General features: G+C 45.6%; 1 protein-coding gene across 1 annotated transcript in view; it reads left to right on the top strand.

The window, feature by feature from the left end:
• Positions 1-15764, top strand: part of LOC133529336 (ubiquitin carboxyl-terminal hydrolase 32) — a 110050-nt gene that overhangs the window by 22425 nt on the left and 71861 nt on the right. The window contains exons 5-10 of the mRNA XM_061867032.1: positions 4219-4385; positions 5592-5705; positions 6848-7040; positions 8065-8256; positions 9473-9612; positions 11108-11248. Of these exons, the coding sequence (XP_061723016.1) occupies positions 4219-4385; positions 5592-5705; positions 6848-7040; positions 8065-8256; positions 9473-9612; positions 11108-11248 (947 nt within the window). The remainder of the gene's footprint in view (positions 1-4218; positions 4386-5591; positions 5706-6847; positions 7041-8064; positions 8257-9472; positions 9613-11107; positions 11249-15764) is intronic.

Raw genomic sequence — 15764 nt, 5'->3', positions numbered from 1 at the left:
TCTTTTACAAGTCAATACAATGACTAAGTACCACACATTTTTTGTCGATATTCACGATTTTTTGTTTGTTTACCATGACGATTACGATGGGTAATTTTGCGAACAGCATAAGCACTTCGGCGTTTATGTTATTTATGTTTTTGTCCCATGCTTTATTCATTTATTGTCCTTGTCATTATTTACGACGACCGGTTTGGCCTAGTGGGTAGTGACCCTGCCTACGAAGCTGATGGTCCCGGGTTCAAATCCTGGTAAGGGCATTTATTCGTGTGATGAGCATGGATATTTGTTCCTGAGTCATGGATGTTTTCTATGTATTTAAGTAATTATGAATATTTATATATTATATATATCGTTGTCTAAGTACCCTCAACACAAGCCTTATTGAGCTTACTGTGGGACTTAGTCAATTTGTGTTATAATGTCCTAGAATATTTATTTATTATTTATTTATTAAAAGGATCGAGTTTTTGCTGACTTTTGACAGAAGTGTTTTTAGCTTAGGTTAGTATTGACTTTTTAACCCTCATGCGATTGAAATATAATTCAAACATGTCGGATTTATAAACTTTCCTCGATTTTTTTTCAACCTTGGAAAATACTTTTATTGAACACATAACATAAGCATTTATTTAAAAACTATATCAAAACTAAATTAAAGCTAGCAGACAACTAAAAATACAAAAAGAAAAACTATAGACATATAAAAATAAAATACCGAAGTTATAAAAAGCACCCCGTCTAAACCCGCCTGGGTATGGGTACAACATACAGCCCCGTGCATAGAAGAAGAAACAACAAACACATTCTCCTAGACTGCAAACAAAATTAGTTCTAAAAGTTTATTGTATTAATTAAAAAAAAAGCAAACTATACTTATAAACTACGTGTACCTAAGCATATAAATAAGCAAATAATAGATGGTCAAGCGCAAATGATACACGTAGAAAACTAGATTACCATGTCTGCACAATGCATGTGACGTCATAGCAGTTTGCAATTGTGCTAAATGCTTATTGTTGCTTACAGTTCAACAGTAGGTACATGACATGAGGGTAAAACGTAGCTCGCAGCGTAGTGTGAATGATGTTTGTCTAGGTTCATGTTCATACCAATAGTTAGCAATATGCAAGAAAATATTTACAACTTCCTAAGTATTGAATGCAGAAAAACCATATGTGACTGTCCACGCCATAGATAGCGACGCGCCAATACTAATGTAGTACTATGCGACCTAAGCGCCGACGCCATAAGGTCCCTTTTGATGTGGACTGTCACATATATTTCCTTGAAGTTCTACTAATCGTCGTAACATTTATATTTCTTTGAGTTATTTCTAAAATGTTAATACTGACGCAACAAATTTAAATTAATCTTAACTCCCGCCACAAAAAAAGGCAAATAAGTAAGCTACCATCAAGTCAATCTAGCTATTTCTAGAACGGGTAAATCTTTTTTTTTTTTAATAAAATATAGGCATGTATAATTAGATACGATTGATAATATAAAAGTGAAACGTTTGATGACATGTCAATGTAAAACAAAAATCAAATAATCGGACAGACAGACGGACATGACGAATCTATAAGGGTTCCGTTTTTTGCCATTTGGCTACGGAACCCTAAAAATGGCACAAATTCCTTAACGTTAACACGATTCACATTCACATAATTTAAAATATTTCATAATATCTTGCTCTACTTGTCACGTAAAATTATCAATAGGTAATCATTAGATAAAGTTAGAATTTGCATCGATAGCCGTTATCTGTGTAGTTTATTTATAATCGGTCTTCTAACTGAGATTTACATATAAGGGACCTTTTAGTCTGTGTGTGTATGAGTCTTTATCTTATTGTAGGACTTTTTTTACTCCATATATTTTATTACTAACCACCTCTATTTAGCACGCACCACACTGTTAGATTAATCATACTACGACACTTCTACAAACATAAAAATGGCTATTTTATTGTTTTTTTTTTGTTTTCCGTGCGGAAATCGTCAACTTTCGACCCGCTGCGAAGTTTGCCTTTTTCCGGCTCCGTCGAACAGAAATATAGTATAAACACCTCGGCCAAAAAATAAGAGAGCCTCAGGGACCCATTTCTCTAATGGTATTAGCCTAATATTATTAGTCCACGAACTGGGTCCCATTTCTCAAACGGTTTTAGACTAATATTATTAGTCCACGAACTATCAATTCGTATGGGTTACCATGGCAACACACTAATAATATTAGACTAATACCGTTCGAGAAATGGGTCCCTGGGGTAACCCATACTATTTAACAGTTCGTAGACTAAGGGCGATTTAGACGGTGCGAGAACTCGCATGCGAGTTTCATTACATTGCGGTATTTGATCGGTCGGCCGAATTGGTTGTAACAACAGCATTCTGGACGTGATCGCTAGCAGTTTAGACTCTCCCATAGCTAGACACTGGAATAATCTGCATGTAATTAATTAATAGGCAGAATTTTAACCATTAGTAATATTTATTTTGTGATTATATGTAACGCTAAAATATACCTTTTAATAGGATTTAAATTTAATTTTAATAATATTTTAATAATTTTATTGTAATATGGATCATTTGTTATCTGTAATAAAGAATTGAATTGAATTGAATAGTCCGCAATGTAACTAAAATCGCATGCGAGTTCGCGTTCTAAATCAGCCCTAATAATATTAGTCTAATATGTTCGAGAAATGGGCCCCAGATCATACTCATAAGTCTCGTAACTACTGCCCCAGGCGTGTAATATACTACAAGTACATATTATTAGAATACCTATCTAAGTACCATTCTACCTACTTTTAGTCGTATTTCTTTGTGTTGCTCTTATTGTCTGTCTGTAATAATTTGTGTTCTTTATGATGATTTAAACTTTATATTGTGTGTTTTTGCAGCTGCCAAATAAATGATTTATCTTTCTATCTATCTATCTATCTATTGTTTTTTTCTTATTAAATGTGTGTATTGTGGCAAACGTATAAATGGTTTAACTATATATTTTACCATCTTACTTATGTTTATTCAAAACTGAATCTTGTATTGCAAATACAGTAGATTCTATCAGTAAGAGATAAAACAATTATACTTCTAAGAAAATCGATATATAAATACCATGTACATCAATTGATAATATCCTTTTGAAGTCGCAAGAATTATAAAGAATGTTTTTTATTGATTAACGCTAGAGGAATTCTACTTAATACTTACTGTATGAGGCACATAAGGCTTGTACGAGTATACATTTGCACACTTCAATAAACGTACCGTCAACCGGGGTGAATAGGGACGGCTGGGGTGAATAAGGACAAAACTTGAAAAGTGATTTACTTGATAATTTCTTAATAACTATCCACAGCAATTGCATCGTTCGATTAAAAATAATAGTCGATATTGTATGATATAATTTGTATAGGTAGTTATGAAAAAAATATCAGTTTTAATTACATTTTAAGGTTTGTCCCTATTCACCGTTTGCACATGGCGCCGTTTAGCGCCTCATATTCTTATTTCACATATATTTTTATACTTAATAAGCATTTACAGTACACATGGTGCATCTTTTCCGCACTAGTGCGTAAATTTGCACATTATGTAACTATGTCGAAAATTCAAAGTGTCATATGTACTGTAAAACGTGTGCGAATAGGTAATTCGCAACTCGTGTCGATTTTTTTTAAATTTATTTATAAAAGAGAAGTTACATCGGTTATGGTCACTTATCTGCCAAACTGCATAGCTCAACGAGGGGGGTGGGGTTAGGGTCGGCAACGCGCATGTAACTCCTCTGGAGTTGCAGGTGTACATAGGCTACGGAGCCTGCTTAACATCAGGCAGGCCGTATGCTTGTTTGCCACCGACGTAGTATATAAAAAAAAAAGTTTGTTGGCAGAAAACTTATTCTACCCTCCAACATTGTTAAGTAAGTTATTGCTTACTTGATTTATAGCTATATTTATAGTGCGAGTGCGATTTCTTACAAACAATTGTAATAGCTTTAGATAGCCAGACTAGATAAACATTAAGCTAACAATAAACATTTAAAACACTCCCTTCGGTCGTGTTTTAATTGGTCGCCACTCTTTACGAATTTCCTATTTTTCGCACTTGTATCGTACTGTGCCGCACACTAGTGGAATCCCGCATTTACAATTACACTGTTCTTAACTTAAATTAACATCTCAAATATGTCTCTCTCTTTCAGTCTGCTTTAAGATCTTCGACCTAGACAGAGACGGCGTGCTGAACAAGAAGGAGCTGGTGGACATGGCGGACATACTCTGCACGGTCGCCAACGAACACCTCAAGAACCAGAGCTCGAGGGCCTCGACGCCTTCTGATGATGATGTGGACAAGGGGTTTGACCCTGAGGTGACTTTTTTCTTTTGATCTAGAAACGTCGGAATCTATGGTTTTTTTCGATGAATGTTCTAGGAATATACAATTGAAATGAAGCACTACAATTTCTCGAAGACAGTAGGACCGATTTCTGGACACATTCCGCTTAACAAGTTTGCTTACATGATGAAAAAAGAACCATCGCCAAACTGTGAGGCCTGCAATAAAATAGAAGACGTTCAACATGTTTTGACGGAATGTGTACGGAATGAAGGCGAAAGATTAGCTCTGTTTCGCTTACTCAGTCTGAATAGGTTGGATATGGGTGGATTCCAGTGTATTTTGGCAGAGCCTTCGTCAGTTGAGGCCAAACAAATTTATTTATTTGTGTTAGACTATTTAAGTAGATATAAGACTATAACATAAATATTGACTGTAATATTGATTAAGGTACGATGGGGCTGACATAATCATTAAGGATTGTAAGTCCCTAAATAATAAAAGGAAAAAAAAAAAAAAAAAAAAAAATGCTCTTGTGTTTGTTCACGGAAAGCACTATTTATGCATGGAACGGAAAGCGTTGGAACTGTTGATGAACACCTAAAAATTAGGTAAAATTAACGTGTTATAACTAAGACTAAGCATACAGTGTACACAAAAAACATGTTATTAAATTTATTGTGGGCAGAAATGCATTACAAAATACTTATTACTAAACACTCGGGGCATGTTGCCAGGCAGAGTGATGGCAGGTGGCCACAATGCTAACGGAATGGTGGCCGCTTTCAGACGAAAGGAGTGCCTGGCGTCCGTTGGCTCGTTGGGTGGACGACATTCGGAAGACTGCGGGTCACTTCTAGATGAGATTGGCTCGGGACCGGGATAAGTGGCGTACTAGAAGAGAGGCCTATGCTCAGCAGTGGGCGATAAAAGGCTGATATGATGATGATGATGACTCGGAACATATTTTTGCATTAAATTATGACATTTAAAGAGTTTTATAAAGTTGGTTTTGTCAAAAAACATTGATCACATTATTAGACCATAGCCGAACCTAGAGTCGCCGCGACTCTGAGTCGGAGAACTTCTAGGACAAGATGCTTAGTCCCAGCGCACAACATAGATAAATAGATTTCGGTTTTGAAGATATTTATTTTTCTCAAAAATAATAACAGTAGGTAATTCATTTACATGAGACATGGAGACTTAATGGTGACAACTAATTCTGTTCCATTTCAGGTGGTCTTGCTGAATTTGAGAGACAAACTGGTGACCAACGTGCCTAAGAATGGAAAGAAGCCGGTGTTTCAGCTCGGACCGGGAGACGCAGTTGATGCTTCGAAGCAGATACAGGTATTTCCTAATTTGTACTCGATATACCATCTAAATCTAAGGTTAAAGTTGGTGTATTTAAATATAAAGTTCACTGAACTCCTAGAAAATATTTGACGTTCGCACGTCTTACTAAAAGTAAAAATGCACTTCAAAATTCAAAAATTAATTCTGCAAGTAGGCCTCAAGTGCTCTTTTACAAGTCAATACAACATTTATAGTAACATCATATAGTGACATGAAAAATACATAACAACATTTATAAATACAACAGCCAATACCTGGGTAAACATTACATTATAATAATCTTAAAATAAATAATTACTACACTACAATACAGATGTATAGTCTCTATGGTTAAAAATACATTAAATCTCGAGATGTAAAAGGTCCCCAATCAGAGTTCTTAACTTAACCGACTTCCTATCCAGGAAGGTACTGTATTCGGTTTTAGCTATTTTAATGACTTCAAACATATCAGTTGGTACAATACAATACAATACAAATATTCTTTATTGCTCACTAATATGAAAAGAACATAATGACGTACAAATTAAACACATATTTTTTTAGATATATTAGTAAAAGGCTGTTAGTTTTCTAAATAAATAAATAAAAAACTTAGACTATGGTAGACAACGGCTGCTAATGCATATACATACTTAAATAGGTATTGTATATTATCCTTTTTGAAGTCGGGACAGTCGGTTTTTTGTTTTTTTTTTCTCGAACTTGCGATGACATTGACATGATTTACTTCAAATTAGGTCCGGAAATACTACGTTTACGGTGCGATGAGTGAAGATGATATGTAAAGGAATTTCATACAGCTTTACACACCTAGGCCTGTAAAGCAACATTATTTTATTGTTAAACGTTAAATCGTGACACATCTCGGCATTCAGCCATCAAATAGTAGTAAATTCGTAATTTGTTTTGGGTTTTGGCTGTGTATACATACGAATAAAACAATTTGACTTTTTTTGTTCATTGCATGTTTGAGAAAAGCATTATACAAATCTCTGAGAGAAACGGAGTTGCCGGCCGCGTATCCCTATGCTTACGAGCTACGCTAGAGCTACGCTCGGCCGTCTATATCTACTTGGCCTGCCCTTCGTTTCCCGGCCTCTATAGAAATGTACTATTAACGTTTTTTTTTTCAGGACAAAACAGAAAAGAAAATAGACAGTATGGATTTAATAGCAGTAGACACTGCACTAACGCAAGAAGATTTCCTGATCTGGGCCGTAGAGAGCGCAGACAATCTAGTAGCACCGTTTTTACAACTGTTGTTTGAAGTTTGCCATATTGTCCTCGGCTTGAGGCCGCAATGTAAACATCAGGAGAGGGATATAGGTGAGTAAATCGTAAAGCTGACTGTACCTCGGCCGGGAATATCGACCCGACTATCATGAACAAGGGGGCTGACCTACATAGGAGCCTATGGTGTCGCTTAAACCGCTTCAGAATCGGGCACGGACGATGCAACTTCTTCCGGCATAGGTGGGGTTGGAGAGACTCGCTACGTCACAGATTATATAATAGTTCTTACGAACAGATACTTATCTCTCAAAGAAAACGCAAATACTTACCGTTTTGATACCAACACAAAAATACAATGGAATGACCTTCAACGCACCGCGCGCAGCAGCACAACGCTAGGGTTGTCTACGCTTAGAAATAATTTTACAAATAAATACCTATTTACACGGGAAGGGTCCTAAAACAAGAGAATGAAATTTATTTATTTAGACGTATGGCACAAGTAGATAACATATAGGCAATTAATTAGAATTTAAAAATTACAACAAGGGTACGGGTGGGAAAATGAATGTATTAAATTTAAATAACTTGTCTATGGTTCACTTATTTATCACAGATGACATTTAAAATAAGGTTGGCAACATTGTATTTCATACAATATTCTTGAAGTGGTCATCACACGAAGTATCGAAAAGTACCAAAAAGATACTGCGTGTATGCAAAAATGCGTTTTTGGGGAATAGACTAAAGACTTGTTTTGACAACTATAAGGTAGGGTTTTAAAGATGTGTGCACGACCCTTTAAATGACAAATAAAAGTACGGGAGTAGAAAAAAACTCTTTTTAGATTTATGACGAAGCTATTTATCACTGTGAACCAAACTAAAGCATTATACATTATGCTGTGCAGGCTTCGTCAGGAAGTAAGTAAGTAAATATTCTTTATTGCACCAACAATTATACATTTTACATACATGTAAAACTACAAATGAATTTTAAAGGAAAATAGAACTAGGTAACAACAGGCGGTCTTATCGCTAAAAAGCGATCTCTTCCAGACAACCTTTAGGTATCAGGAAATTCAGTCAGTGTGAATGTTCTTTGAATATTTGGGCAGTGCTGGGCTGGCTGAGGCGCTCGGTGCAGCGCGGCTACTCCGTGGGCCAGTTCTGGTACCTGGTCGCGTCGGAGTGGTGGGCCGCGTGGGCCGCGTGGGCCGCGCACGCGGCCGGCGCCGGCGACGCGCCCTGCTGCCGCGCGCGCCCCGACGACGCAGTCTGCGACGACTCCTTCACCACTACCAGCACAGGTGAGACATATTCTTTATTCATTCATAACAATAAAATATTGCGTTCAACATAGCTTAATATTAAAAATAAAACATTATATTATATTTAAGAAATAAAAGCTTAATTAGTGATCCCAAGATGATGATATTAATTAAAAGTATTGAAGAATATATGTATAATATTAACTGAAATTTGTATCATGTCAATAAGATTTAAATATCAACCAAGCAAATAAAATGTCAATCAAAATAAAAATAAAAAATGTTAGAAATTTAACATTTTATAACTAAGATATGTCAACAATTAATAATAATATCGTCACTTTGGTATCCTACTAGAATAATACACTAATATGTACACAGTAAAAACGTAAACTCAGTAAACATTCAAATAAACTATAACACACAGCTATCGTCTATAAAGTCGGTTATACAATAGTACGACTTAAAAACATAACTCTTGAGTCTTGCATTGAAAATTTTACTTTTTTTTTACACACGTTGGTTTATTTCAATTTAACTTTACAGTATATAATTCGTAAGAGTAGGAAATGATTCCTCCGTACTAGTAAGAACTGTATGACGGCAGAATGCACCACCTCTCCCAGAACACATTTAATCACATAAATAAAGAAAAAGAAAAATATTTATTTTTATAGTAAATTTCATTAATTCTTTGATTTTGACTTATATTCATATCTCACAACACAAGCCTTCTTGGCTTACCATGGGATTGCGTGAATTTATATATAAGGTCTTGTTTGGACTCGTGTAACTTGTGAAATGTTTTAACTAGGGCTATAATTTTGATGTCAACTTTTAGCTGACATCCTGTACTATCATTTAACAATAAAAAAGTACAGGGCAACGACCTCGTTTTTGGAGAAAAAGATAAAATATAAAAAATATGAAATTTTTGTAGACTATTTTTGTCTTTGTTATTAATTCTCGAGTACTTGGGGAAAATTCTATATGACATTTATGCTTCAAATTTATGCCCTATTTCATAAGCTATCGAATGATTCTTATTTTTTTAATGTCCGATTGGTAAATGGACAGATAATGGTACAGTAACCAAGGGCAGTCGTGTTTGGCGCCATAAAACTTTGAAGGGGTGCATTTTTAAAATGGTTGAGAAAAAACATAGGTATGGGTGATTTGTCGATAAAATTCATGGTACAATACGTGGTTAAAGGCTCCACTATACGTAGACAAACACATTGTATAATTCCCGTAGAGTCCATGGGGTCCCTGCTGTGGCGGGCGGAGACCGCGTCGCTGGGCTCGGCCAGCAGCGGCGTGGGCAGCGCCGGCGCCCGGCCGCGGCCGCCCGGGCCCATCGACAACCGGGGGCTGCTGGCTCCCAACACACTCAAGGTACCATTATATACTGACTTCACTGGCTCAGTGACCCAAACAGGATCTTGGCCTCTGACACAAGAGAGCGCCACTCTGCATTACCCTGCGCCACTTCACGCCAGTTGGATATTCCGAGGTCGAACAGATCTTTCAGGGCTTCGTCACTCCAGCGGCACCTGGGACGCCCAGACGGACGTTTTCCACCCGGGTGCCCCACATACGCTCTCCTCACAGCACGATCCTCGCACATCCTCTCCAGGTGACCGAACCAGCGGAGTCGTGTAGGTTTGTCTTCGCTAATTATATTAGGCATCTCAACCAGCTGCTGAGGAGCTGGAGGAGTAGAATTTTATATTATAAAATATTATTTTATATTATTAATTTTATATTTTATAGCTGTTGGTTCTCCATGTAAAATAAATAAATAAATATTACCTGCAAAAAATCTTATAACGGTAACTCCTTAAGTTAAATGTGAAAAGAAAACGTTTTTTCACTTCTAAATATTTCCCATTTTCCATGATTTTTTTAGTAGGTTATTGAGTATTGACACAATGGAAAACTAGGGTTATAGGTTTTCCTTTTTTTTCAAAATTTTCAAAACAAGAGAAAAAAATGTTTTTAAGTAAATAAAAAGAATATATTACGCTGAAGCGATTGACATCAAAATCAAAGCGATTTATTAAGATTTAGTTAGTGGGAAACGATTGTCTCCCGGAATGGATTGGATAGAAAAAGTACCGTTATTTTGTTAGGATCGCAAAGCTATTCTTCCCTCTTAAGAACGATGCATCACTAACTCGAGCACGTCATCTGCCGCTCCGTCGGTGGATTCACAAACAGCCACCTAATCACGTAGCCCATGATCTACAAGTCCAACTGCATGCCGTCCCGTCATCTGCTTCTGATAACTACTAGATACTATTAGTGATTTTCCGCCGGTCTCTTGCCAGCGTCAATGTGCCAGCTCTACTCGAGCCCCCCGGCATTATAAGAGATGATGGCAAGAGACCGGATGGAATGACGCTAATTCCGTGGAAGTTGGGACGGGTGCTGGTCTGGGACGCCACCTGTGTAGACACCCTAGCCTCGTTTCATCTCCACGGCACTTCTGCTAAGGCTGGCGCGGCGGCAGAGGCGGCCGAAAAATTAAAAAAGACTAAATATAGGGGTCTCGGCACCGAATATAATTTCGTACCATTTGGCATCGAGATCCTTGGTCCGTGGGGTCCGAGCGCCTTTAACCTTTTCAAGGAACTTTCTAAAAGGATAAGAGAGGTCACCGGTGATCGCAGAGCTGGCAGCTTCCTCGCTCAAAGAATTAGTCTTGCGATACAGCGAGGAAATGCTGCCAGCATCTACGGCACCATGCACCATAGTTTTATTTTAAGTCTAGTTTTATTTATTTTTAGATCTAGGTTTTAAGTTTTGTAGTTTAGTTTTTAGTGTATTAATAAATGACTATTAGTTGAAATGATTAGACTAGATCGATACCTGGCTCACTCTGTGTCAGGTCCGCACGCTGACGGGCGAGGGCGGGCACCTGCGCCGCGACGTGACGCTGGCGCAGCACCGCGACTTCGAGCTGGTGCCCGACGCGCTGTGGCGCGCGCTGGCGCTGTGGTACGGCGGCGCCGAGCCCTTGCCGAGACAGGTGACTGTACTAGATCGATACCTGGCTCACTCTGTGTCAGGTCCGCACGCTGACGGGCGAGGGCGGGCACCTGCGCCGCGACGTGACGCTGGCGCAGCACCGCGACTTCGAGCTGGTGCCCGACGCGCTGTGGCGCGCGCTGGCGCTGTGGTACGGCGGCGCCGAGCCCTTGCCGAGACAGGTGACTGTACTAGATCGATACCTGGCTCACTCTGTGTCAGGTCCGCACGCTGACGGGCGAGGGCGGGCACCTGCGCCGCGACGTGACGCTGGCGCAGCACCGCGACTTCGAGCTGGTGCCCGACGCGCTGTGGCGCGCGCTGGCGCTGTGGTACGGCGGCGCCGAGCCCTTGCCGAGACAGGTGACTGTACTAGATCGATACCTGGCTCACTCTGTGTCAGGTCCGCACGCTGACGGGCGAGGGCGGGCACCTGCGCCGCGACGTGACGCTGGCGCAGCACCGCGACTTCGAGCTGGTGCCCGACGCGCTGTGGCGCGCGCTGGCGCTGTGGTACGGCGGCGCCGAGCCCTTGCCGAGACAGGTGACTGTACTAGATCGATACCTGGCTCACTCTGTGTCAGGTCCGCACGCTGACGGGCGAGGGCGGGCACCTGCGCCGCGACGTGACGCTGGCGCAGCACCGCGACTTCGAGCTGGTGCCCGACGCGCTGTGGCGCGCGCTGGCGCTGTGGTACGGCGGCGCCGAGCCCTTGCCGAGACAGGTGACTGTACTAGATCGATACCTGGCTCACTCTGTGTCAGGTCCGCACGCTGACGGGCGAGGGCGGGCACCTGCGCCGCGACGTGACGCTGGCGCAGCACCGCGACTTCGAGCTGGTGCCCGACGCGCTGTGGCGCGCGCTGGCGCTGTGGTACGGCGGCGCCGAGCCCTTGCCGAGACAGGTGACTGTACTAGATCGATACCTGGCTCACTCTGTGTCAGGTCCGCACGCTGACGGGCGAGGGCGGGCACCTGCGCCGCGACGTGACGCTGGCGCAGCACCGCGACTTCGAGCTGGTGCCCGACGCGCTGTGGCGCGCGCTGGCGCTGTGGTACGGCGGCGCCGAGCCCTTGCCGAGACAGGTGACTGTACTAGATCGATACCTGGCTCACTCTGTGTCAGGTCCGCACGCTGACGGGCGAGGGCGGGCACCTGCGCCGCGACGTGACGCTGGCGCAGCACCGCGACTTCGAGCTGGTGCCCGACGCGCTGTGGCGCGCGCTGGCGCTGTGGTACGGCGGCGCCGAGCCCTTGCCGAGACAGGTGACTGTACTAGATCGATACCTGGCTCACTCTGTGTCAGGTCCGCACGCTGACGGGCGAGGGCGGGCACCTGCGCCGCGACGTGACGCTGGCGCAGCACCGCGACTTCGAGCTGGTGCCCGACGCGCTGTGGCGCGCGCTGGCGCTGTGGTACGGCGGCGCCGAGCCCTTGCCGAGACAGGTGACTGTACTAGATCGATACCTGGCTCACTCTGTGTCAGGTCCGCACGCTGACGGGCGAGGGCGGGCACCTGCGCCGCGACGTGACGCTGGCGCAGCACCGCGACTTCGAGCTGGTGCCCGACGCGCTGTGGCGCGCGCTGGCGCTGTGGTACGGCGGCGCCGAGCCCTTGCCGAGACAGGTGACTGTACTAGATCGATACCTGGCTCACTCTGTGTCAGGTCCGCACGCTGACGGGCGAGGGCGGGCACCTGCGCCGCGACGTGACGCTGGCGCAGCACCGCGACTTCGAGCTGGTGCCCGACGCGCTGTGGCGCGCGCTGGCGCTGTGGTACGGCGGCGCCGAGCCCTTGCCGAGACAGGTGACTGTACTAGATCGATACCTGGCTCACTCTGTGTCAGGTCCGCACGCTGACGGGCGAGGGCGGGCACCTGCGCCGCGACGTGACGCTGGCGCAGCACCGCGACTTCGAGCTGGTGCCCGACGCGCTGTGGCGCGCGCTGGCGCTGTGGTACGGCGGCGCCGAGCCCTTGCCGAGACAGGTGACTGTACTAGATCGATACCTGGCTCACTCTGTGTCAGGTCCGCACGCTGACGGGCGAGGGCGGGCACCTGCGCCGCGACGTGACGCTGGCGCAGCACCGCGACTTCGAGCTGGTGCCCGACGCGCTGTGGCGCGCGCTGGCGCTGTGGTACGGCGGCGCCGAGCCCTTGCCGAGACAGGTGACTGTACTAGATCGATACCTGGCTCACTCTGTGTCAGGTCCGCACGCTGACGGGCGAGGGCGGGCACCTGCGCCGCGACGTGACGCTGGCGCAGCACCGCGACTTCGAGCTGGTGCCCGACGCGCTGTGGCGCGCGCTGGCGCTGTGGTACGGCGGCGCCGAGCCCTTGCCGAGACAGGTGACTGTACTAGATCGATACCTGGCTCACTCTGTGTCAGGTCCGCACGCTGACGGGCGAGGGCGGGCACCTGCGCCGCGACGTGACGCTGGCGCAGCACCGCGACTTCGAGCTGGTGCCCGACGCGCTGTGGCGCGCGCTGGCGCTGTGGTACGGCGGCGCCGAGCCCTTGCCGAGACAGGTGACTGTACTAGATCGATACCTGGCTCACTCTGTGTCAGGTCCGCACGCTGACGGGCGAGGGCGGGCACCTGCGCCGCGACGTGACGCTGGCGCAGCACCGCGACTTCGAGCTGGTGCCCGACGCGCTGTGGCGCGCGCTGGCGCTGTGGTACGGCGGCGCCGAGCCCTTGCCGAGACAGGTGACTGTACTAGATCGATACCTGGCTCACTCTGTGTCAGGTCCGCACGCTGACGGGCGAGGGCGGGCACCTGCGCCGCGACGTGACGCTGGCGCAGCACCGCGACTTCGAGCTGGTGCCCGACGCGCTGTGGCGCGCGCTGGCGCTGTGGTACGGCGGCGCCGAGCCCTTGCCGAGACAGGTGACTGTACTAGATCGATACCTGGCTCACTCTGTGTCAGGTCCGCACGCTGACGGGCGAGGGCGGGCACCTGCGCCGCGACGTGACGCTGGCGCAGCACCGCGACTTCGAGCTGGTGCCCGACGCGCTGTGGCGCGCGCTGGCGCTGTGGTACGGCGGCGCCGAGCCCTTGCCGAGACAGGTGACTGTACTAGATCGATACCTGGCTCACTCTGTGTCAGGTCCGCACGCTGACGGGCGAGGGCGGGCACCTGCGCCGCGACGTGACGCTGGCGCAGCACCGCGACTTCGAGCTGGTGCCCGACGCGCTGTGGCGCGCGCTGGCGCTGTGGTACGGCGGCGCCGAGCCCTTGCCGAGACAGGTGACTGTACTAGATCGATACCTGGCTCACTCTGTGTCAGGTCCGCACGCTGACGGGCGAGGGCGGGCACCTGCGCCGCGACGTGACGCTGGCGCAGCACCGCGACTTCGAGCTGGTGCCCGACGCGCTGTGGCGCGCGCTGGCGCTGTGGTACGGCGGCGCCGAGCCCTTGCCGAGACAGGTGACTGTACTAGATCGATACCTGGCTCACTCTGTGTCAGGTCCGCACGCTGACGGGCGAGGGCGGGCACCTGCGCCGCGACGTGACGCTGGCGCAGCACCGCGACTTCGAGCTGGTGCCCGACGCGCTGTGGCGCGCGCTGGCGCTGTGGTACGGCGGCGCCGAGCCCTTGCCGAGACAGGTGACTGTACTAGATCGATACCTGGCTCACTCTGTGTCAGGTCCGCACGCTGACGGGCGAGGGCGGGCACCTGCGCCGCGACGTGACGCTGGCGCAGCACCGCGACTTCGAGCTGGTGCCCGACGCGCTGTGGCGCGCGCTGGCGCTGTGGTACGGCGGCGCCGAGCCCTTGCCGAGACAGGTGACTGTACTTATAAATAACTTAAAAAAAAAAAAAACATTTTTGGTATAAGCTTTTATCACGGACTGTACTTTTTTTTATGGAGGATAGGCAGGCGTTTGACCACGATCACACCTGATGGTAAGTGATGATGCGGTCTACGGTGGAGCACGCTTACCTATGAGATACCTATTTACTTTAGCCTTGAAGAAATTCAGATTGTACTCATACGGAAACACAGACTCGGGCAGGGCATTCCACTCCTTGGCAGTTCGCATAAGGAATGTTGAAGCGAAACGCTTCGTGCGTATTTGTGGAATACCTACCACGAAGCGATGCCGAAGTGCCGATTGTCTGGTAGTCCGATGGTGAAATTTGGACGGAGGAATAAGGTTGTGCAATTCCTCAGCACACTCTCCGAAATGTATGTATGTATGTACTTTTCTTTCCGCAAGCGACTGATACTCATCGAGACAATTCTAAACCCCAAACAGAATTAAGTTGCGTTGCACCTCCTGTCTCAATCGTCAGATCAGCTCGATGGTACCATAGAATTGCATTGTTACCCGGCTGTGTGGAAAATTTCAGCTCAATCGGAAACCGAGATGTGGGTCAAATTTAGCTGCCAAGATTTGACCCACCCAGACATGCATACATACTAGTAGTACTAAAACACTTTATTGTACAAAAAGAAACATAAAACAGGAAAGAACACACATCATTTGTACAAGGCCTT

The sequence above is a fragment of the Cydia pomonella genome, chromosome 20 (assembly GCF_033807575.1).
Source record: "Cydia pomonella isolate Wapato2018A chromosome 20, ilCydPomo1, whole genome shotgun sequence".
In the NCBI taxonomy this organism is placed as follows: domain Eukaryota; kingdom Metazoa; phylum Arthropoda; class Insecta; order Lepidoptera; family Tortricidae; genus Cydia; species Cydia pomonella.
Note: the sequence above shows the minus strand (reverse complement) of the source record. Positions and strands in the feature narration are given on the sequence as shown.